Source organism: Parus major, chromosome 1A (genome assembly GCF_001522545.3).
Source record: "Parus major isolate Abel chromosome 1A, Parus_major1.1, whole genome shotgun sequence".
NCBI classification, from domain to species: Eukaryota; Metazoa; Chordata; class Aves; order Passeriformes; family Paridae; genus Parus; species Parus major.
Window position 1 is genome coordinate 58767767 of NC_031773.1, and position 17637 is coordinate 58785403.

Consider the following 17637-nt stretch of genomic DNA (forward strand, 5'->3'; position numbering starts at 1 on the left):
GCCTTCTGCCCAGCAATTCATTTTGCTTCCTCCAAAACCAAATCTGTTCTTTTGATGGTATGCTCCATTCAGCTCCTGACCCCTGATCAATTCTGCCTTAGCTCCTGTGTGCTTCCCCTGTTCATCACAACCTCAGGTCAGTAAATCAAGACTCCAAGAAAATACCAGAATAAATATTGCCTGTGGACTGTCATTCACTTGTGACTTGTGGTCATGAGGTAAAATACATGATCACATCCTGCTTTCTGCCCAGATTCTGTTTTCATTCACACCAGATGACAGATGAACCAGGGCTCTACAGTCCTGAGATGGTGGCTGTTTGGTGGACAGTGTTGGGGCTCAGTAGAGAGCCTAGCAGATGAGGATGGGTAGGAAAAATCATGGTCACGGGCATTTGAACTGAAATTGAGAATTGGATTTTGTTCTACCCTTTGTGAGAGTTTCTGTTATGAAGTTGGTGACTCAAAAAGATTACATTCTTCCCAAATTCTGTCCATATGCCCCCTATTTTCTGTGTATCCAGTTTCAGTCACCCATGACTAATTTATGGAAATACTGCCCATGGTGCCTAGAGCAAAAGGGGCTGTGAGATGTTCTCTGAGGAAGGAAGGTGCTAAGTACTCTGGAAGTTTTGGTTCTAAGTTTCTTTAATAGAGTACCCAAAATACACTGACATGTTTGAAAATACTGCCTTTTATCTCTGTCCCTCAGCAGGGAGCTGTGAAGATAAGTTCCTTGATGTTTGTAAAAAAACCCCAGCCCTCCAACACTACAATTAGAGCACCACTATAGAAAAGCCCATGAGGAAATTAATCATTCTGTATGCAATGCAAGATCTGGATGCTCTGCAATAAATAGTACATGTACCACACATTGGATGATAAGGATAGGAGAAAATTTGAATAGTGTTCATTAAGTGAGCAACATTCATCCTTTGCACTATAAAAAATGGGAGACCCATGGAAACAAAAATCATGTTATTAAAGATCGTATCGTAGTGTGTTTGCATGTTGAGCAAATTAATTCTCCATGGGTGATCTTAAATCTGGCCCTCACTAAGTTGCTTAACTTTACAAACCAAATGCTTTTTTTTTTTGAGAGAGAGAAGAACTAATCTCTTTGGGGAGTTGCCAGTGGGGAGGGCAGAGGACATCCAGCTAGGTGATGTTGAGTGCATCTAGATATCAGTGTGTGCACAGCTACACATGAGTGTGTAGGCAGCTGTGTGCCTATTCTCTGTGTCTCTGTGTGTGTTTATGTGTGTGTGGCTAGCCTGTGTTTATGCAGCTGGCTGATACTTCCCTTTGAAAAACTCTTTTTCTATGAAAAAAAATAGATAGAAGGGACACTGACAACTGGTTAATGCCTGGGGTTTAGATAACAAACTTTTATATGGTGTTTTGTTGTTCATATCCTCCTTTATAGAGCCTCTGCTTGGTTCTGAGTTACCAGAACATCCAAAATCTGTTTGAATGATGGGTCAAGTGTTTGTGGAAGTTATCATAAGATGCTTTCATGGTAGCTTCTTTTATGGCTGTGTTACTAGGAGGGCTGACATGCTGAGGATTCATGGAGGCCAGTATTCAAGGTGCACTGGAATGATAAAAAATATTAGTAGACGTAATTTGTTATATCTGTGTTTGGTTTGATTACTGTCTTGTGTTTGAAATCCTGTAATTAGGGCAGCGAACTGCCTCCAGAGCCTGTACTGCTTCAGGTAATACAACACTAGGACGAGTTCCTTTGACTTCAGTAGGTGATTCTTTACAAAGAATGAAGACTGGAGCCCATGTAAATTAAACATTACCTCTGGGGAGCTGAAGATCACAGTGAGAGCAGGGAAATACTGAGGGTCATCTCTCCCTGTTGAATAACTGAATTAGAAGTATAGATCCCTGGCAATGGGCAGCGCCTTGACTTGCTCAATCCCCTCCCCCACTAGATGGCACTGAATTCTTTTTCTTTAAACGAAAAAAAAAAAAAAAAAAAAAGACGAAGGGAGAAAAATATGGTGGAGGTCATTTTTGATGTAGAAAAGACCCCCAAAAACCAAAACAGACCCCCCCCCCGAAAAAAAAACCAAAGGCAAACCGACGAAGGAAAGCAAATTGCTATTGGTTGTGCATTTAGTCTGTCCATTTACCCGGCCCTTCCCCCCTCCTAGCCCCAGACCCCACCTCTGTGTACCTTTTACAGGCGTTCGCTTTGCCTTTGTGTCTGGAGCTCTCTGGAGAGGCGCGATGGTCGCTCGGGAGAGCGGAATCGATGCTGGGAGGGAATGGAGAGGAGACTGGCCCTAGCTGGAGGACACCATCCATCCGTAGTGAGGTCTAGCAGGCAGCTTGGCTCTGGACAAGGAATTGCCTCTGAACAGACTCACCGGGCTCCGCTCCTCTGTCCCATGCCTTCAGACATCTTTCCTGTGCACCCGTGTGCAATAGCTTTCTCCCTGGATCACTGAAATCGTGACCCGCAGGAAAAAAAGCCTCAGCTTTCAATCCATCGCTGAAACTGCATTTTCACTCCCTGATTCATTTAAGACCCATGAATTAGCGCCCTGTGCTGAGATGTCCTTAATTCACTGTCGGGAGCGGTTTCCGTGTCGTGTGCCCAAATGTGCGTGGAGGGGTTGTGGGCTTGTTTTTTTTTAAATGTCCTTCTCCCAGCTTACAGTCATCGGAAGATTGTTTTTTTTCAATAAGGATTGTTTTTTCCCCCCTCTGGTGAGGCAGGGGTGGGGTGGGAGGAAGAGAATTTAATAATGATCTGTGCTGAGAAGGGGCTGTCTGTAATAATCCCGGTTAGAGACACAGGGAAGGTTCCTAAAGCCTGCAGCAAGCAATATTCTCCCCTCCTGAAAAAAAGGAATAATAATGATGATGATGATGATGATGAAGGAGAAAAATGTTTAATTCTGAGAATTAAAGAGGGACTAAAATCCAACAGTTTCTCTTACAGTTATATGTTTAAGGTGACTTGCAGAAAGATATAGACTGCATCTGATAAAGCTACAAATGTAAGCAAAAAAAGAAAAAAAAAAGCATAGAAACTGCCACTGAAATGCCTTTTCAGAGAAAAAGATAAAACCTGGAACTGAATGTCAATTTTTGGCTTTCATTCCAATGCTTAAGAATAAAAAGAGGGAACAAGTCTAGCTTCTCTAGGTACAAAAGTCCTCCTGCCCCAAACTGTCTTGCTCTCCTGGAGTGTGATGGGAAAACCTGGCACCTGGACCTTCCTGTGTCCAACCAAATCTTGGTTCTTTGGACTGTAATCCTAATGTTTAACAAGAAGGAATGATATGATTTTCCCACCCTCTCACATTTCTTTGGCCAGTATAACAAGAAAAAACAGTTCTAATAGTTGGGTCCTCAATTCTGCTCTTAGTCCCAGTCTTCCAATTCTGTCTAAACCGGATGTTTAGACTAGAAAACAATTTTGCTTTCCATCTAAATAGAGAATAAACATAGCAGGCTCTTGTGCTTAAACAGAAAATCCAACAATCAGCCAAAAAATATGGTTCATAAAATAAGCCTGTTCCCTGTTCTCATCCTTCAGCTTTGGACTTGATGCTAAAAACTGACAAAGAAATCCAGGTGCACTTTCATCTCTGTGTGGGTGTGATATGAGAAACCTGTTTGTCATCTTCTTATAGGAGCCAACAGCTTTTCGGCCACAAAACTCCAGTTTTATTTCTGAACAGACAAAAAGTATGGCTGCTCCAGGCCTACTGCAACATCTAATTCTTTTTATCTATGGACATGTAGTTCCTTGAAACATCCAGTTATAGAAGTGGATCCATCTGTGCTGAACAATTTTTTTAAAAAACTGAGATCCTTAAATATTGACTGTTATTATTAACAACAAGGGGAAGTTACTGCTAAAAAAATTAAAGTAGTCCCTTTTTTCAGTAAAACTCTTAAATTTATCTTGAGCTTTCCAGACACAGTGAATATTCATAACACAACAGTGAAATTTTGCAATAGACCCAACTCAGTAGATGCAGATGATTGTAACCTTTATGATTTGGATGACTGACTTTTCTTTGCCAGACTCACAATCCTGCAAGTTGATTAGAGAATACAGAACACTTCACACCAAAAATGGTTTAATGACATAGATACTCTTCCATAGGTGCATATCCCAGTTGATATGGGCTCTGGTTTTGCCAGGTAAAATGGGAGATGTTTTGTTTTTTTCAATAATACTATTTGTTTTGGTGCCAAATATTGTTATGATCCAGCCATATGAGTTAGTTTTTTTCCTGGTGCAGCTGTATTCCACAAAACAATCCAGGTACATAATTCTGATACACAAACAGCTACTACATCTGCTCTCCCCACTGGAGCAAGTATAATTTGGGTGTCTAGGGTTAAAACCTAGCAAAATCCCAGGACTCCCCTCTGGGGTCAAGGGTGGTCACCAGCCCCAGAGAGGCTGTGCTTATTTTCAATCCAGGGGACACAGCTTGGGACTGAGGAGACAAAAGCTGGTAGGATCCAGCAGGGATCGAGATTTTTGCAGCATAAATCTGTGGGGAGGCATTGGGCTGCAGACTTTTTGGTGCAATAGGAGCAACTACATTATTTGCCATTCATGCTGTGGAGTCAGTGGGAGCCAAACATTGGATGGGGTAACTTAGTTCCTCTGTCAGCTCCAGGATGCTGTGGTACTCGCAGATCAGGATGTGCCAGCATCCAGCCCTTTTCAGTCCAAGGGAAATGACCATGTGTATTTCTTTTTGAAGCAGTACAGTTCAGAGTCTGGAGGCCTCTGCTTTCTGGATCACACAGAAGGTCTAGAATCCAGGGTTTCATTCAAGCTCATTCTCTCTATTATGTAGCAGGTTGGGATTTTTTTGGTGCAGTGAGAAACAGCTCCACTTGTTTTGGGTTTGGTTGGCATAATGTAAGGGCTTGTGATCGAGAATGATCAGGATCCAGTTAAATCCAGGTTTTACATTTTCCCCTCTTAAGAGAGTAAGGCTTCGACATTTCCTGCCTGGGAAGTGGTGCAGTTTATCTTTAAGGAGGATAGAGAAATAAGAAATGAGTCTCACGTTGCATGGGTGACATCACTGGCTTTTGGCTCAGCGCTCTGTATGCTCGGTCTGTAGGCTTCGGCCAAAGCTGCAGGGCTCGGTGTTTGAACAAGGAAAGATTCCCAGGTGTACAGAAGATTGGATTTGCTATTATTTGGGTTAAAAACGGTGAAATGAGATTTCTAAAGCTTGGGGACTCCAGCCCGCCTTCTGTTGCACTTGATATCTACAAGATGGGTGAGTTATTCCCATTAAAGAGAAAGGGAGTGAAAATTTAAGGAGAAAGAAATATGTCTGCATATATAACTACTGATGCCGGGGATACGATTCGTACGAAGCTGCTGAGCTAAAAAATCTCAGCTCCGACGAGGAGACCGGGCCATATGGCAGAGAAATGGTGCAGCCCCAAAGCTGTTGACAACAGTTAGGGGCTGCTTTCCTCTCCCCGTGTAAGGTGTGTAGCTCCCCCCCACCTCCGCCCCTCCGCCCCTCCGCCCCGGTTTGTTTTGGTTCGTTTTCCCCCGACCTCCCTCCCCTCCCCTCAGCATCCTCAGCATCCTCTCCGCCAGCCGTAGCCCTGCCTGCCTTCATCTTGCAGATGGCTAACGTGCCGCCGTGTTAGGAAAACTGTGCACAACACATCCCAGCGCCGGGGACGGAGGAAGCTTCTCAGCTGCCGGCGGAAGGGGGGGCAGCAGCGTGTGTGAGTGTGTGTGTGTGGAAGGAGGATGCCGGGGCCGAGGGCAGCCCCCCGCGCTGCCTAGCGGGCGGTGCGCGGCCGGCGGCGGCTCCTGCCGGGCTGCGGCTGCTCCCGCCGCCCCTGCCCGGCCCGGAGCCGGGAGGCTGCCCGAGCGCTGCCCGGGAGCGCCGGGGAACGAAGGCAGCGCGACGTTCGGCTGCCTGGATGACAGCGCCTACGACAAAAGCGGGAGAGTGAATGGCAAGGCTGGCAGAGAGAAGCCGAGGTGTCTCCGAAGCCAAGATGCCAGCGGCTGTCAGCGAAGTCTGCTGAGGGAGAGACCCGTGAGTGCCCGCGTTCCCAGAGCCAGCCGGGGAGGGGATGTTTTAACCACGATTTCAAACAGCAGCAGCAGCAGCGGCAGCAGCAGCAGCAGCAACAACAACAACAGATTGCTCCCCCCCTCTTGCTCCCTCCCTTCCGACCCCGCTTTAAACCCAAGCAAGTGACCGACCGTCCAGACGATGATGCTCTCGCTGAGCCACTGAGAAGGAAAAGGCAAGTCACCCATTCCTGAAACCGGGACAACTGGCTGCTTGCAAGTGGGAGATGTCAGGCTGCTGAACTTTTCTGTCCTGTGATGATGCTGTAGTGAGCTTGCTGATCTGAAAGCCATCTCTTCTGGATTTCTGAGTGGGCCAGATTGAAAGAGATTAATGAACTGATAAGCCATCAGGTCTCTTCAGGGGGATTCAGCCCTTCAGGCCCCAGCACTCGGGTGCTGGCAGTGAGGGGGTCACTGGTGAAAGGCTGTGTTTCTCCTCACCAGGTCTCCTCTGCAGAGGAGAAGAGGCAGATGAGACTCCAAGACTGCCTCCAGGGCAGAACTTTGTAGCGCTCTCAGCATCCCTCTGCAGCGTGGATGTGAGCCACGGGAGTTTGGGATGTTTGAGGCAGTCTCTGCCAAGTGACACCTAGCAGCTGCTCCGGTGGTTTTTGCGTGGTCTCACCCCCAGAGACTTTGCCTGTTGTGAAGATGTCCATGGTGTTTCTGTGAAGCTGAGGCATGGCTGCTGGAAGGTTACTGCTCTATGCTGGCCTCTCTTTAGCTCTGTGTGCCCTTGGCATGCTGGCTGTGGCAATCTGCTCTGACCATTGGTATGAAACTGATGCCAGGAAGCACAGAGAGAGGTGCAAGAGCATCACCACTAAGAGAAATGATCCTGGCTTCATTTATAACTCCAACAACAACCTGCCTCTCAGGGCCAGCAGGTCTAGGTTGGACCGCTGGGAAGGGAAACTCCTCTTGGCAAGAAACAGGAGGCAGATCTTTGCTATGAGCGCAGTCGACGAGTGCAACAGACAGTACAACTCCACCAATATGGGGCTCTGGAGGAAATGCCACCGACAAGGATTCGACCAGGAGCTGGAGGAGCTGATTGCCAAAGGTAAGGGCTGTTTTTTTACCAGATGAACATGCCAAGCTCTCCTGAGATGAACAGGGGCTGAGCAGAGCCATTTGGGCTCACAGATGGGAGCTAGCGTCCCTAGCCAAGTACCTCTCCTTGCAATAGGTGAACTGGCCTGGCTGGGCATTGCTTCCAGAAGCACTGCCAGGGCAATTTCCCACAGGATCTCTGCTCCTGAGACATGGGGTTTGGGAGCAAGAAGGCAATGGGCGTGAGAACACACACACCCCAGAATATCTCTTTCATGCCTTTCTCTCTAATCTTGATGTAGTCTTTCCATCACCATGGTATCAGATTATTTCCACACACAAAAAAGAAGTATTCATTAAGCAGACACTGGATTTTTAAATTTTATTTAAAAAAAAAAATATTTTTGACCCTGGTGGCTCAGGCAAAGCACATAGTATTTTGTTGGAGGCTACGTATGTCTGTGCTTCATCACTGCCTTTCTGGATGCCCCATCCATCCTGAAATACACCATTTACAGTGCTCACATGTAGGCTTTTTCTGTCCTCAAATGGAGAGTAAACAAAGAGAAATGCTAAAGAGCAGGAGGAGACCCAGCTTGCTGTTTACACTGAGCTATGCTTTGGAATATTTTCAATATCTGTAAAACATTACATGAGTTTATTAGAAAGGAATAATTTTCTCTTGGGGTGGAGGTGCTTCTGTTCGCCTGTAGCATTTTTGTGCTATTTTTTGTCTAGTTTTTTGTTCCTTTGTCTTAATTTTTCCCCCAGGGTAGTGGTTCAAGGTGATGGTCATTTTGCCTGAAATGTTTCTTTGATCTGAAGTATAGGAAGGGGCCACATGCATTAACCCCTGCCTAAACAGAAGATGCATGTTTTGGCAGGATGATCAGGGTTTCAGTGAAGGATGACATCTCTGCTACCCACAGCATGGTTACTCTGTACTACAAAATAACATTTTCCTTCCATGGCTCTCCTGTTGCAGTCAGAAGATTCCCCATTGGTTAATTTCCATTGTAGTGAAATTATTGCTTCTCACATAGTGCCATCTTCCAAAATACTTGTCTTCCAAGAGTGTTCTCTATCCCATACTCTCTGGATAGCCTTCATTAATTCCCTCCTCCTCAGACATTACAAGTGGAATTATTGCCTAAAGCTACTTACTCAGGAAGGGTGTTCTCTCACACCCAATGTTTGCCCATGCACATGTTTTGTTCCATGTGTTTTATGAGTGAGCACTGGATGTGAGTAGCATGGCAGAAACTTGTACCAAGCCATCCAAGCAGGTGCTGTACCTGGATCACTGCTTGGGATCTTGCCTGTGTTGCTAGGGACCCTTCATATCCAGCTGCTAGTTAACAGCTCCTAGGAAATAGATTGGTATCTTCAGCCCCATTTGTAGAGGGCAAGTGGACATGTCGAAAGCCCCTCAGCACCCAGACACTCTGCTGCTGGTTCCAGTGCCAAGGGAGTGATTCCTACTCTCCACCTAGATGAGGATGCTATGTGCTGGGCTGGCCATGGTGAGCTAGATTGTTCTGCCACGTGTACTCACTGTGCTCGGGGCATAAACAAATTCAACCTTGACAGCTGGCAAACGTGTCAACAGAGCTCACCTTTGCAAATGGAGCTGTGGTTATTAGAGAGGATTTTCATCCTGAAATAAGTGAGAATCTTTCCTCTTTCTCCACCTGCCTTGCCCTGGGATCAGGAATGTCCATTTCTCCTGCCTGAAACAGCTGAAATTGCGTGGTGCTGGGTTATGTGTAATGGCAGCTCTGCTAAGCATTAACCATAGAGAAAACGTGACAAATCAAGATGAGGTGGTTAAATGAAGGAGAAGGTGGTCTTTGAAAGATCTTGATGTAGTCTGCTTGTGTTTATGTATGTGTGAAAGAATGAGTGTGTGTGAGTGTATGAACTAACTCTAAACATACAGCACCCAGCTGGTAGCCAGGGATTCCCTGGCTCAGGGGCAGTGAGTGTCCCTGCACACACACTCCTGGATAGGAGTGTCTGCAGGTGGCCAGAGAGCCACTTCACAAAGTCACTGCCCCCAGGTGAGAGGTGCAACTTGTGCACATAAAGAAGCTGTGTGCAAATATCTGGGTGTGTCACTCCGTGCCTGCTCTGAAGGTTTTCTGATATGCTTCTAACAAATCTCATTGTAGGATGAGAGAAGTGTTAAAGGAGGGAGACTTGTAACATTGAACAGCAGCATTTTAGTTCATTGGATGGCCTTTCTGGGGTGAGGATCTGTCTGTGCTATAGCTCTCAGCCATGATGAAGAGTCACCCATAAATGCTATAGAGGTGTGTGTTCCTTTGCCCCCTCTAGACTGAAACACAGAAAAAGCAAGTATAATGGCAATTCAATAAAATAAAGTGTTTGACTTGCTCAGAAATAAAAATGGAGATGTTTCCTTTTTGATCCTCACTTATATGATGAAAGTGTAGTAAGTGTTATTGCTGTCCAATGTTGAGAAGAGCTGTGAGTTCAAAGTAAGTCAGGTATTCCAGGTTCATACCAAGAGGCTCTATCATGAAAGTGAAAACTTAAAGTATTTAACTAAAAGTTAAAACTAAAAGTATCTCTCACTTCCATGAGAGATACTTTTTTGGGAGTCAGGAGTTGCAGGGATGGGTGTGTGGACAGAGTATGTCATGTGCAGATGTGAGGGGCTGCAGATATTGTCCGTGTGTAGTGTTCAAATAACCTGACTGGGGTTACACAGATTCTTGCACAGATGAAATCACTCTCTGTGAGATCCAGGGCAAATACCTTATAAAAGAGACTCTTATTGGTATATAGTGATTTAACTCTCTTTCCTCTGTTAATTTAATGTAGTATACCTCTTCCAGAAGTGGATGAATTAATGCAGGTTCTGGCCCCAAATCTGGTGTGTAATGTTATATATAATTGAATATATAAATTTTATGAAGTGTTTTGTTATTCTGTTTATTTGTTTTAAAAGGTGGACGGGATCTGTGATCCATTTAGTTTAAAACAGATCCTACATTTTTCCCTAGGCAAAGCTTCCAGTATTGAGAATGGTCTATTGAGATTTGTCTATCAAAGTATAACAAAAAATGGTCATTAAGAGCCTAACTAGCTTTGCAAATACCCTGCAGTTATTCTGCTTATGAACTCTGCTGAAATTAATACAAGCTATAGGCAATGGCTTGTGGCAGGATCAGGAATTGTGGTACTTGGCAATATTCTGATACCAGTGATTTTAAAAACCAGTTCTGTTCCTGAATAGTTTGGGTTGCTTCTATAATTCTATTCTGTATTTGTTTTTACTTTCTGGGAAGTAAATCAAGACCTTTATGCTGGATTTTGCTAGAAAAACTGGAGATCTGTTGCTTCAGGTTTTTAATATATAGGTATAATAGATAGTAATTCATATATAAAATAATTTGTCCTATTTTTATTTCTTCTATACTTTTTTTGTATTTTCATGGAACCCATGTGCATATTTCAAAATAATACAATTAGGTAAATAGGCAATGAATTAAAAGAAATTGGAACTGGTGCCTTCAGAAGGCTGACCTAGAACAGAGGCTAGACAGGGTTAAGAATTAAGTAGATATTTATTAAAAGGCATTAAAGGATACACCTTGGGCAGTACAAGAGCCTGGACATGGCCACACCCAAGATGGACCCAAAATGGTGACAAAATGGACAACTGGTCATGAGGTCTCACACTTTTACACATTTTGGTCCATTTACACATTGGGGTTAGTTGTCCAATTACAGCTCCAGGTTATGAAGTCCCATCCTCCTTGTTTGCTCTCTTAAGCCCAACTGTTGTTTATGCTTTTGGGCCTGAAACTTGTAATGATTGTCCTTGGTGCCAAGCTGGAAATGGATTGTTTTGTCTACCTAACCTGTGAAGAGAACTTACTGACCCTTAATATGAAGCTCAAAACTACACATCTAGGCAGCACAGAATCTGAAAAACATGAAAGCTAAAACCTAAGGCATAGCTAAAACCTAAGGCATCATTTTCCCCTTTTAGTAAGAATACTCAGGGAGAGGGAGACAAGCATGAGACCAAAGACCTGAGGAGTATTCTAAAGCTGCAACAAAATTAGGCAGTTCATTTTTTCTCTTTGTCATCATGAAAAAAATAAATCAAATCAGAAACAACAGAAATGACAAACAGAAAATCAGTAAAGAAATCATTAGAGTTGAACATGCAATCTGAGTTCTCAGTCTTGCTAACTTTTACTCTGCTGAATAATCTATATTTCTGGGAGTGGACTACTTGGACTGAGGGAAAGCAATCTTGTACAGAGGGACCAGTGAAAAAGAAAGAGATAACAGCTGTTCCTCTGATTCTACTTTCACATCTGATCAAACCTTTTAGCATCTCAGGACCAGAGTTTCACTCCTGATTCCTAAAGCCTTGCAGAGTCAGGAAATGCTGGCTCTGGGGGTGTTCAGCACAATATTCTGGATTTCTTCTGATTCTCATATGTTTGTCCAGTCTCCTCCACAAACTGGATAGCCTTGCTGCTGGAGGCCCCTTTGAGCATAGTGTTCACCCTGTCCTACCAGATCCACTGTTTGCCTGTTTACTATGGAGTTTCTAGCAAAAGCAGCAATCCCTCGCCCAAGCAACAACTCTGAGTGAGCCAACCAACTCCAGCACTAAGAAGCCAGAGAGCTGGAATGCAGGTGAGCGTCTGGGAGAAGGCAAAGTTTATGTCCTGCTTTGGCAACCAGTAGTTCACAACTCCTTGTATACAGCTTGTAGTGAGCCAGAAAAAAAAAAAAAAGGAGCCACAGAGTCTGCCTGCATCCTATGGCAATGTTGCTCAGATGCTTTCCTGCAATAGCTGAGAGGAAAACAAGAAAGGAAAAAAGGGAATTACATCATTTAATTATAAAGGTACAATAAAGTAGATGAAGAAGTTGCACAATAACCAGAGTCTGTTCCATTTAGACAATTACTACTCAGAGGACCTTTCATCTTGCCTTTGGAAGGCTGCCAGTTAAACCTGACTGGATGGGGCTCTGCTGCCAGCCATTGGAATCCAATTTTTATTAAAAAACCCCCCAGAATTTACAATGACCTTATTATTTCAACCCTTCTTCTACCTTCCTTCTTCCCCTGAGATCTGTGGAAGTCATAGTAAATCCTATTTTTAAAACATTTTATAGTGAGTATACTTAGCCCATGCCACCACTGAAAAAACCCCAAAATCTAAGTAATTCCTGTGCAACCTACCTCCACCTGAAATAGTACACAAGATTTCTGGGATGAAAGCATTCTCTGGTTTGGTTTGTCAGATGCATGGCATAACTGAGGAAGAAAGACTTAGCAGGACTACTCCAGCCGTCACTAGGGATTATTTATACACAAATGGAAAGAGGCTACTGGAGAGAGGCTACTTGCAGCTATATCTAGGAGCAAAAAGATTTATTTTTGTAAAAATTCTTGCAATACCTTGCAAAGCTCTAGATTTGACTTTTAAAGTGCAATGGTTTTGACAGGTAAATTAGGACAGCCATTTTTTTCATGTATCCTTTATACATAAAGACTCAAATGCTTTGTTTAAAATCTGTGCTTGAAATCCTAACTGTTTTCCAAATGGACTCATTAAAAAAGGGACTTTATTGAAGTCTTGATTCTGATCCTAGAGAAGTCAATAGTAAATGTTTTATTGAACATGGCAATGCAGCAAGTTCAGGCCTTTAGTGTTTCCTTTGAGGATAAAATTGTCCCTGGGTAGAAAGGCCAGTGCAAGGTCTGTGCTCCTTCCTGTCACAGCTGGAGTTCTGCTGGAGGCATCCACTGAAATTCAGGCAGTAGACAGCACTGGAGTGGAATCTTAGGCTATCCAGGTATTCAGTTTTCCAGTTTTTGATGCTGAAATTATTCTTAGTCTGTTGATGTGAGGCTGGAAGTCAAACAACTGAGATACAGCAAAGCCATCCTCTTGTTCAGGGATTTTCTAAAATCCTTTAGTGGATGAAATCACTGGTTCATGTGTATGAGTTCCAGGAGGATTTGGCCCATCATATTTTGAATGAGCAATCTAATATTTTAATTGCATCAAATTTAAATAGCAATTCATTAAAAAGTTTCTTTGCCATAAGTAATAAGAACCTGACACATTCCTCTGACACATCTGAGATAATTAGTTTGATAATATATATCTGCTAAAAATACTAAGAACATATATGTAGTTTAACAGAACAGCAATGGGTTTTAATCATGACTTTTTAAAGGGCAAATTTCAATCAAGCTGCTGGCTTTCAAACAAATTTGCCAGTGAAGACAAATGGAAATTTTGCCTGAGTAAAAATGACAGGATCATGCCCTTCTCAAGAGAAACTGATATTTGCAGAGCTGCCTGCAGGACTGCATGCTTAATTCCTGTTCATTTAATTGAACATCCAAATCCTTCTGAGAAATCTCAGAATTTTTATCCTTTCTGCCTACTGCTAAAAATTTGTAAAAGCTGTGGAGGAAAGATTTAATATGAGTACAGTTGTCTTCTATTCACTGTAAAAATAAAAATTTGAAAGATAATTTTACCTTATAGAGATGAAACGGCCTGAACTATTTTGTCATCTCCCACAATAAAATTCCATATTAATATTGCTTTTTCTCATTGAGAAAGTATTTCTGTGCATTTAGAAATGCTTCAAGAGGGGAATGACTTCATTAACTATTGCAGAACCAGCAGGTAAGAAGTCTTTATGTTTTGCAGGTTTAGCAGAAATAATGACAGTCATTTATAATGTGAGTTACTTAATGGCTCATTGCTCACAAACTACTGCTGGAACTCTTAGCTGCACATTTACCTCTTTAGGATCAAAAGAAAGAAATGAGATGGTGTTTCTTAGTTTTTAAGCAATAAATAAATAAATAAATAACGTTGATTCTGGAATTCAAGTTCCCTTAACAGATCATTTGGAATAGAATCCACTTAAAATGAAAGAATATAAATTAACATATTTTCCTGGCAGGAGAGAAATCAGAGCAAAAAAATATGGAAATTTATCCATTTTCTTTCTCATTAGACCTTGTTATTTTATAAATAAATATTCAGAACTGCCCAGCCGAGCCTGCCTGAAATCATAATCCTTCATAGATAAGTACCAAAATAGATGAAAGAAAGATAGTACTGCAGTTAGGGCAGGGGCTTACAAAGCCAGAATTCAGTCCAAGCTCTGCCATAGTCTTTTTTCATGACCTCAGGCAAGGGACTAAATCTCTCATGCCTCAGCTCAGTAGCAGTATAATAGGGATTTCGTTCACTATTAATGCCAGTTCGCGTTCTACCCTCAGATTTACGAGCTTTAATCATGGATCAGAAATCATGGATCAGAAAAATGTCTCTGTCCTTTTGACATGTGGCTGCACTTTAAATATTGGCAGTGAATGCAGCCTTATGAGAGAGTACAACGAGACTACAAAGTAATTATGCTCAGTGTGAGCGGCAGCGCCTTTAGAACACCAGGAGGCAAACTACATTGCTGTAAGCACCACAAAATGTGGGAATCCTACAGGAGTTGTAAAGAAGGATAATGAATAAGAAGTGTGGATGTTTATGGGATGGTCTTCCAAAGACTGAGGAATGGCACCAGAAAAATCATGGGTCATGTCTGCTTGAAATATTAATAAGTAGGTGATGGGGATTGACCTCTTTGGTTGGCTAGTAGGAAGAAGTTGACATTTCCTTAATGAAGACAAGTGGATTACACTAATGAGATAGATATGGGGACAGCAGTCTACGGCTGCTAAGAGAAATGACATGGTAGGAGTGATGTGTTAGGAAAATCACATTTCTGGCAGCATCCTAAATGGATACATGGAGGGCAAGTTTTGTAAAGGTCAGAAAAAGAAATATTGTAGTAATAAAGGCACGAGGTGATGAGAGCCTAGATGGTGAAAGAATATGCAAATCTTAGACGTCCTCTGGATCTATATACATTGTGGGACATATGAGATGAAAATGTTGCTGCAGTTCTTGACAAGAATCACAAGAAAAGTAATAGTATTGTCTGTGGTGATCTAGAGGGGAATTACTGAAGAGAGCATATAGTAAAGAAGGAAGAAGATCATTAGGAACTCTGTTTTAATTACAATAAGCTGAGCTTGTTATATGCGTGTCCATGAGGAAATATTGAGATATTGTGGGTATGGACCTAGGGAGACAAGTTTGTGTTAGAGGAGTGAGCCTGGAAATTTCTATGTGGAGATCAGAGTGGAATCTGTGTTTGTGCTTGAAATTATCAAGGAGTGAAATACAGAAAGAGGAAAGCCCCACGAACCCAGCGGATCTGGGAGAAGAAAAGTGTCTTCTGGAGGGCATGCAAAAGGAGCAGATTCAAAGGTGGTGCAATAGAAGTGAATAAGACCATGGTAGCTGAAGAGAGTCACTGCTTCAGGTTTAAACAGCACAAGAGACTACTGCAGGTAGCCAGTGTGCTGCAGCAGGTGAGAACAGAGTATTCAGTGCTGACGATTGCCCAGTATGTTAAAGTAAAAACTTTAGCACTGATTGCAAAGGAGAGGAAGCTGCAGTGAACTAGTGGGGAGGAGTCCAGGACACGTTTGTAGTTGGCATATTCAGAGAGGTTGGTGGGGAAGGGAGGAGAGGAAAAGACATGGTATTTATAGAGGAAAATAAATGTTTTAAGATGAAAGAGTGTTTTAAGATGAGAATATTTTAAGAGGAAAGAAGCTGGATGGTATTTGTGTTATGAGAGTAAAGAGGCAGAGGGGCGTGAGAGGTCAAGGCAAAGAGAGAACAAGAGGACAAGAGCAGTGGTAAGGAAAGGCAGGAGGTAGGCTAAGACTGGCTCAGTGGCAAATAAAAGAAAGGAAGAGAGCCACATAGGAGGTTTTTCATCTGTAGGAGAGAAGAATGGGAAAGGAGTTGTAGGAGGGCAAGAGGAAACAGAAGGTAAAGCGGCTGGAATAGGAAGATCATGGTTTGTCATTTTCTCATGGAAGAACTGAGTGAAATAGTGTATGACAGCTGAAGTGGGGGCTGGAGGAGGCAGGAGGGCCTGAGGAATAAGCCAAATGTGGCAAAGAGGTGATTGTGACTATGAGTCTGAGATTTAACTGGAGTAAAGTCTAGGAAACAAGCAGAACTGAATGAGGGAACAATGCATTTATAGAGAAGAAAGTTAGGCAGGAGGGTTCCCATCAGAGATGCCCTGCTGTGTGAAGCATAGCAGAGACCAGCTGGTATGGATCAGCTGGGATTTGGGGTACAGGGCAGGAATAGCTAGGGGAAAGCAAAGCAAAAGGTCTGTGAATGAAAGGATGCAGCATGGATAACATCTACATGTGGAGAAAGGAAAGATAAAGAGGGTACTAAAAGAATAAGCGCAGGCAAGAAGTCCTTGGTGCTGATGATCTGAGGTGACAGAAAGGCCTAGAAGGCTTAGTGTGAAGAGGTGGCTGGTACTTGCTGAAAGAGTCCAGGGGATTGCCCGGGTGGTGGAGGAGAAGGATGGGGGGGGAAACACAGAGTTCAATATGGAGTCCTGCCTTTTTGGTGGCTGACTGGATCAAACAGAGTTGTACACTGAACAGAGGAGACACTAAAACATACGGCTTAAAGGGCAGAGACTCTTCTATAACTTGCTCTGCCTTCCTGCTGTGAGTTTATCCTGTGTAGCCTTACACAGGTGTAAGCATGGCTGCCCCCAGAAGAGTTCAGCAAGTTTGTCCAGTGCTTGTAACAGCCATATTTCAGTCTCAGCTAGACCCTCAAAGAAGTTAAATAAATATTAAGTATTAATTCAGGATATTTTCCATGAAGTGGTGTGTGTGTGTGTGTGTGTGTGTGTGTGTGTGAGAGAGAGAGAGAGAGAGAAGAATGGTATTTGCATAGCTGGGGGCTTTTAAGGAAAAGGAATTCTAAGATGTCCTGTATACACAGCAATATGTATCCTGTTAAGATATCCCAACAGATTGAGTGAAAGACACAGTCTCTCATTGAAGCCCTTATTTAATTCTGAGAGCTTTTGTTGGGTTTGAGTTTTAGCAACAGACTTTTCAAAAAAAGCTTCCTAAATGTATTTCTAGACTTTCTAATAGGATGAAACAGTTATGCTAATTTTATTGGATAACCAAAGCTATTTCAAAAGATCTTTCTGTCTCAATATGAATGTATTATTCTTGTCTCTGTGTCTGTAATAATCAATGCCTATCTTTGAGTATGAAAAAGAACCTTTGTAGTGTAGTTATTTTTTCTTTCTGCCTAATGGTCACTTAACAACATAAATATTATAACAGAAACAAACACAAACAAAAGGAACAAAAAAGTCTTCAGATGTTACAGGTGTAGTTAGGGTCACTAGATTGATTTTGAAAAGGTGATGATTTATAGTAGCTGATGATCCAATTACATTGCTTTGTTTTAGGTGCTTGAGTGGCCCTGATTAAGAGAGTATTTGAATACTGTTCTTGCTTTTTAAACATAAAGGAATTTGAAGACTGGA

At 42.7% G+C, this 17637-nt stretch overlaps 1 protein-coding gene across 1 annotated transcript in view; it reads left to right on the top strand.

Annotated features, from left to right (window-relative positions):
• The first annotated feature begins 5843 nt into the window (after positions 1-5843).
• The window catches only part of LOC107204196 (transmembrane protein 178B-like), a 58280-nt gene continuing 46486 nt past the window's right edge, over positions 5844-17637 (top strand). Inside the window, exon 1 of the mRNA XM_033514772.1 lies at positions 5844-7168. Coding sequence (XP_033370663.1) covers positions 6787-7168 — 382 coding nt within the window. The 5' untranslated portion in view covers positions 5844-6786. The remainder of the gene's footprint in view (positions 7169-17637) is intronic.